The sequence below is a fragment of the Sinocyclocheilus anshuiensis genome, unplaced genomic scaffold (assembly GCF_001515605.1).
Source record: "Sinocyclocheilus anshuiensis isolate Anshui unplaced genomic scaffold, SAMN03320099.WGS_v1.1 scaffold1024, whole genome shotgun sequence".
Lineage (NCBI taxonomy): Eukaryota > Metazoa > Chordata > Actinopteri > Cypriniformes > Cyprinidae > Sinocyclocheilus > Sinocyclocheilus anshuiensis.
The window spans coordinates 2,189,805-2,196,376 of NW_015552843.1; the positions used below are offsets into that span (position 1 = coordinate 2,189,805).

The 6,572-nt window shown below is 36.3% G+C and overlaps 2 protein-coding genes across 4 annotated transcripts in view; both read left to right on the forward strand.

Annotated features, from left to right (window-relative positions):
- The first annotated feature begins 375 nt into the window (after positions 1 to 375).
- On the forward strand, positions 376 to 4,543 carry sypl2b (synaptophysin-like 2b). 2 transcript variants are annotated; one of them, XM_016459740.1, is made up of 6 exons: positions 376 to 474; positions 698 to 772; positions 1,201 to 1,319; positions 1,414 to 1,618; positions 2,901 to 3,092; positions 3,516 to 4,543. In XM_016459740.1, the coding sequence occupies exons 2-6, from the start codon at positions 701 to 703 to the stop codon at positions 3,624 to 3,626; spliced, it is 699 nt and encodes a 232-aa protein (XP_016315226.1). In that variant the 5' UTR covers positions 376 to 474; positions 698 to 700; the 3' UTR covers positions 3,627 to 4,543. The 2 variants fall into 2 exon arrangements, with proteins under 2 accessions (XP_016315226.1, XP_016315224.1); XM_016459738.1 differs by lacking the exon at positions 376 to 474 and adding an exon at positions 514 to 595.
- Positions 4,544 to 5,732: 1,189 nt separating this feature from the next.
- atxn7l2b (ataxin 7-like 2b) overlaps positions 5,733 to 6,572 on the forward strand; it is a 9,688-nt gene continuing 8,848 nt past the window's right edge. Inside the window, exon 1 of one of the 2 annotated variants that reach the window (XM_016459907.1) lies at positions 5,733 to 5,912. In XM_016459907.1, the coding sequence (XP_016315393.1) occupies positions 5,759 to 5,912 (154 nt within the window). In that variant the 5' untranslated portion in view covers positions 5,733 to 5,758. The remainder of the gene's footprint in view (positions 5,913 to 6,572) is intronic. The other variant, XM_016459906.1, reaches the window with a different exon arrangement.

A 6,572-nucleotide genomic window follows, 5' to 3' on the forward strand; every position in this document is an offset into this window, starting at 1 on the left:
GGTATCGGCTATTCATTGCAAAAGCCAGATTTACACGTAATAAGGAACATCAATGAGCTACCTCGGGTGAGAACTACATCTAGGTAAGAGCGTCCTCTTGTGGTCAAATTACAGTAGCCTAAATCACGTTTAAAACTTATTTATATAAATTTTATGATGACTAAATCAAATTCCCAGAAATGTCACCAAATAATATCTTCCAACATGTATGCACAATGCAGTTTTTAAGCGTGAAAATATTTCTGCAAGCTAAAATGATTTTTTTTTCAATGACAAGAAGATGTTACAGGGAAAGTTTTGTAACCGAAAAGTTATTTTTTTTCCTTTAGCTCGCCCATGCCTCAGTCAGTTTGTCTGGGTGATGGTATCACGTCACGAATCACGTGGTCAAAACCATGTCGCAGAAACAAGAAAAGCGAAAGGAACTTTGGCAATTTTGTCTGATAGCAGTTTTTTGTCTGGGGACTAGACAAGGTAATCTTTCTCAATCTTCCTTTGTCTTCAGTGCAGCAAAACTCTCAGCACTTCATGGTTTACACACTGCAATTCGCTTAAACTAAAAATGCAACTTTTTTTTTTAGATATGATGAAATTGGTGAGAAAAGAGTTTTCGAGAAACTCGCATGGTTATCGCACCATTTCCCGACAGTTGTAACGGTTGTTTGATGGACAGCTACTGATGTTTTTTTATTTGCAGAGCATGATGAGCGGGTTTCTGTTCGATCTCAGCCCTCTGAAAGAGCCCCTGGGATTTATACGTGTCCTGGAATGGGTACGTGCTTTTCGGTTAATGTATTTTTGATTTTAAGCTACTCTGTGTAGGTACATTAAAAGTTATTAGAAAAAACTGACAACATTATTCTCATAACTGAAGTCACCAATTATGTACCATGCCGCTGTCATTCTCCTTATTTAAGGTAAGCACCAGATATTACCATAATACAGATTTTAAGGTGTTTAAAACCCACAATAAGCATTTCTCCTTTGAAAAAGATACCATTAAAAAGAGGAAGCAGAATGCAATGTAAGGCTTTTAATGATGATTCAGACTATTTGAAAATTATTCGCATTTCTTCATATGCTGGTTTAGCTCTGCTTAATCATGTGCACGCTTCCTTTGGTTTCAGTTTTTACTATATCATTCCTTTAAACATTCATTCATTCATTCCACCTCTATGTTTTCACTAACTGTCTTTACAGATATTTGCTATTTTTGCTTTTGCTACAACTGGGGGTTATTCTGGCTCTACCAGTTTCAACATCCAGTGCAAGTACAGTGCCAGCAAAGAAATAAATGTAAACTTCAGCTATCCGTTTAGGTAAACAATATGATTAACACGTACATATGAAACGCATTGTTGTTAATAAATATATTTTTCAGAATTTCCTTTTTTATTATTCTTTGTTACAAAGGCTGAATACCCAGAGTTACAGTGTCCCAGACTGCGAAGTCAACGGAACAGTGTCTAAAACCAAACAACTGACTGGAGATTATTCATCTTCCGCTGAGTTTTTTGTAGCTATTGGAGTTCTGGCTTTCCTGTACAGCACAGCTACTCTTGTGTTGTATCTGGGTTACCAGCACGTCTACCGTGAATCTCCTCGTGGCCCCAACATTGTGAGTGTTTATAGATTCAGATTAACACTGTATCTAATTTAAGAGTTCTGTGTGCGTTCGTAAACCTTCACTATGTCTGTGCATGCCTTTAAATTCATATCCCTTTTTATATTCAATGGCTGACTCAGACCTTGTGTGGGAAATGAATGCCAGCCACTGCATGTCTGATAGGTTAATTTATACACTTCCTGGCAGTCATTATATTAGCCTGTTCAGTATTATGCTGGATTTCAGCATCACTTGGTTGCATGAACTTTGTGAGCTGTTTCTGAACTGTGTGGGGGTGTGAAGAGTTCCACTTGTGTGTAAATGAAGAAACGGGGTGGTTTTTTTTGACAACAGCTGCAACTGTTATTCCAAACAAAGTGTCCTGAGGATTAAGTAAAGGCATTTGAGTGTTCAATATAAAACATTGGTGCATAGATAACATTTATTAACATAAAACTTGTGGAATAATTAAGATTTTTTTATGTTTCTGAAAGAAGTCTTGTATGCTTATTTTCTGTAAACTATTCCTGCGATGGCAAAGCTGAATTTTCAGCAGCAATTACTTAAGTCTTCAGTGTCATATGATTATTCAGAAATCAATCTAATGTACTAATTTGGTCCTCTAGAAACATTGATTATTTTTATCAATGTTGAAAACCGTTTTTTTTGCTAAATATCTTTTATGGAAGCCGTCATACACTACCATTCAAACATTTGTGGTATAAGATTAAAAAAGAGATTAAAAGAAGATATTAATACTTTTAGTATTTTCAGCAAGGACACGTTAAATTGAGCAAAAGTGACCATAAAGAAAGAAATAATGTTACAAAAGAAAATAAATTAACTTTTGAACTTAATATTCATCAAAAAAAAAAAATATCCTGATAAAATGTGATCACCGTTTCCACATTAAATATTCAACTGATTTCAACACTGATAATAATCAGAAAGGTTTCTTGAGCATCAAATCAGAATATTAGAATGATTTCTGAAAGATCATGTGACACTAAAGACTGAAGTAAAATATATTAAAATGTAAAATATTTAAATTTCAAATTAAAATAAAAAAGAAAACAGTTCTTTTACATTTTATTAATATTTCATTTCATTAGAGTTTTTTTTCGGTATTTTTAATTATATAAATGCAGCCATGGTAAACGCAAGACTTCAAAAACATTAAGAATCGTAATTATTCCAAACATTTGACTGGCATATTAGAACAATAATAATATTATTTATAATACATTTAATAAGTTATATATATATTTCAATATACATGTATTACTCTCTTTAGGATCTACTGTTAACTGGGATCTTCGCTTTTCTCTGGCTGGTGTGTTCATCTGCATGGGGAAAAGGCCTCACAGATGTGAAATTGTCAACCAGGCCAAATACACTTGTGTCTCTAAATGACATATGTAAGAAAACAGGAAACAAGTGCACTGCTGGGCACATCCCCTTAATGGGCCGCCTCAATTCCTCAGTGGTAAGAGGATTGTAATGTATATGATAAGGTGACCAGACTGCCACTTCCCGGTGGCACGTTCAGCACAGGATTTCTAAATTACGTAAAATAACCAGGTGTTGGTGCTCCTCCGATTGATCGTTGTATGACATCAAAGTGCCGCGAGAGCGATTTGAAAGCATGGAGCTGCCTGCTCTGCTCTATAGCTCTCGCAGTACTTTGATGTCATACAACGATCAATCGGCGGAGCACATCCTGTGCTAAACGTGTCCCCAGGAAGTGGTACGTCTGGTCACCTTGGTATATGAAAATACTAAACCCATGATGTTATACATGGATAATTTAATAGAATTACTTATGATTTATTTATCCTAGTTTCCCACAAATTTTCACAGCTAACCCTTGTTGGTATTTATGTAATGTGAATCAAATTAATCTTTGTAGATCTTTGGATTCCTCAACCTTATCCTGTGGGGAGGAAATTGCTGGTTTCTTTACAAGGAGACGCCATTACACAAGTCAGCCAATCAGCAAGCGGGAGCACCACAGTCATAATTAAACAGCAGGTCACATCCACATTCATCAAGCAGGTGTTGTTTCAGGATTAAAGTGGTGCTACATAGCACCCGGTTGACTGATGTTATGAATCTACCTGACTTGACCTGTGTCACAAATCCACCAAAGGTCCTCGTCTATAGAATATCTCCATTATATTCGGATATGGTCAAATTTAGATGTGCATTTTACACACTACAGCAAAGCTGTATACTAAAAAAGGTACAAGAGCACCTTAGCAAATAAACTGTTTGTATGAAGTAAATTGCATCATTAAAAAGTTACATTTCATCTCTTTACTGTTACTGTCATGTTTCTCATGGCATTTGACCTTGTTACATGAACAAAATGTACTGAATGTTTTTGACTCCTGTTTACTGAAGTATTTTTTTTATTTGATTTATTATTTGAATTTGCTGTTCTGATGTTCCCTGATGCTGTTGTGTTTAGTTAGTTTTGGCTTTATAAAATATCATCTCAGCTAACTTTTCCACTGTTCTTCTTGTGGTTGAAATGGCCATATGAACTGTGTGCCTTATAACTTAGTTAGCCTATATTTAGTAAATGTTTACATCATATCAGGCACGACTGATGATAAAAATGGATTGACTGTTTTTGTTTGTTTAACAACGCTGGAGGCCTTAAATAAATAATCATGATTTGTTTTTATTGTGCATATTGTTTTTTGGCCCACCTGTTCTTCTAATTTCTAATTGGTAAATGACCGATGAAAATTAATTTCTAATTCTAATTTACTTAAATAGGCTACAAACACAAAGGCAAAGCACATTCTTAGCCAAAATGTAATCTCTTTATTTTAATGCTCACAGTATCAGCCTGCTATTGTGAACAACAACTGTTGCTGATGTTGGTGAGCTGTGTGGATGTTTTTATTAAAAAAGGATGCGTCTTCTTTTTGCTGTTTTTTGTTTTGTTTTGTTTTTACAGAGTTTACAGATTATGATGTAATATTCAAAAATGTGGGTATTTCCAGCGTTTCAAGTGCACGGACACGAGTTTGAAGCGATGTTCGATTCGTGAACAAATTGTTCTTTTGAGTCGGATCTTTTCAATTAATCGTTGAATCCGTTCAGACTGAACAATTTGTTCACGAATCGATCCGAGCGCGTCTCGATTCAACAAGTCTTCTGGTGAGTCGGACATTTCCTTCTCTATATTGATAGTAAAAGCGTTTGGAGTGAACCGAGAATTTGACGGATGGGATTTACTTAAGGCAAGACATTACAGGCAAAACCATTGTTTTGTTTTTTTAATGTTTGGTCCATTTTTGACATTTGGGCTATTTTGGTTCTATGACTTCTATAACGTCTTCTTTTTTTATTACACATTATTTTTAAAGGCAGTTTCAAATTTGAGTTTAGATTTTTGACTGAGCCAGAAATCTCTAGTAGCCTACATACACCAAACTTTTATTAAGGTATTTGTAAAGGGATCTTTGTTGTTGTATTTTCTGATTTATGCAGTGAGAAAGAGATATACAAAACCCCGTGTAAAAAAATAGCTATGTCAGCAAAATGAAACCTACATTTTAAATCTGGATTTATCCAATGTCCGTCCTGCAGTTTAGATGATTAACACCTCATTAACGCCTCATTTCAGAAAGCTTGTAATATAAAACACTTATCTTAATGTGCTGTGAACTGAGGAAGTTTGACAATATCTATAAAAATGTGCCTCTTCATGTGGTGTCTTAACGGTCTTGTCGAAAGTCAAAAATGTTACCTTTAGAGGTATTAAAAAATATACAAATAAGTAAAAAATATAAAAAGTCATTGTTATTTCTCCAATAAATAAGAAAAAAAGACAAGAAAATATGCTTGTGGTCAAAGCAAAGTTGTGTACATATATACGGATTTTAAGTTTAAAAATGTTGAATTTATGTAGGCTAATGATTTTTTTATCAACCTGCCCATAGACTACAGATGAAGATTAGCCACCCTGGCTAAATCTGGCACATTTTACATTGCTTTTATGTATTATTCATGTGTACTATCTCTGATTAATCTGTTTGGGTGAACCGGTTCTTTGGAACGAACATTTCAAAAGAACCGACTCGCAGAATTGATTCGGACCTCCCATCGCTAGAAGGTAATCCGTCGTGAGCGCGCAAGATGACGTCGCAATGCGCTCCCGTCGTGATGGTGGCGGGTCGTGCACGCGCTAAATCGGTAATGGCTGCCCTAGATCGGCGGATTTCCATCGCTGACTTTGTAGGGCAAAGCTGGGCCGCTTGGATCGACAGAGCGGACGTATCCACGCCGGAGGGTGAGTAAAATCATGTGGAGCTCTCGATACTTTCGGTTGTAATCGCGTCGAGCGAGCACAGGAAATGGATTCGTTTGAAGAGGGCAAACCCCGGCACCACGACCCAAACAAAGGCCCCGCCGGGTCCTAGCGCCGCATGGGTTGCACTCCCACACACTGTACCTTTGGAAAATCTCCCAGGTCCTAGCGCTCCGTTTAGCCGATGAATATTCGCTTTACTAACACATACAGTCTTGAAAATGAGCGTATAATGTGCCTGAACTCATTATGTACGTTGTCGTGTTGGTTATAGTTTTAAAGCCAAAAGATGCGGCTCAGTATGTCATCTTAGGCGATCTGACAGCCAGCTCGACGGGAAGTGAAGGTGGAGACGAGTCTCCGGCCAGAGAGCTATCAAGATAAATACACATCTGAACCCATTTACACACTCACGGGTTTATAATTGCTCTGTTCGCCGCGAGAACATCTCATTATTATCAGATTATCATGCGGTGACAGCATTATGAAACGCTGGGCTGATATTTCCCAATGCAATAGCCAGCAATCAAGAGGCATCTTCACGTCAAACTGCCCTTGCTTTGACTTTTTTTTTTTTTTTTTTTAAAAATAATTCATAATATTTGTTAAAATGTTAAATATTAATTTTTTAAAATAAGCTTT

Excerpts from the sequence above, each read along its gene's own strand:
- sypl2b (XM_016459738.1), top strand. The coding sequence starts at position 563 with ATGCAACTTTTTTTTTTAGATATGATGAAATTG. Across the intron at positions 773-1,200 it reads TTATACGTGTCCTGGAATGG|ATATTTGCTATTTTTGCTTT; the intron begins GTACGTGCTTTT and ends CTGTCTTTACAG. Across the intron at positions 1,619-2,900 it reads CTCCTCGTGGCCCCAACATT|GATCTACTGTTAACTGGGAT; the intron begins GTGAGTGTTTAT and ends TACTCTCTTTAG.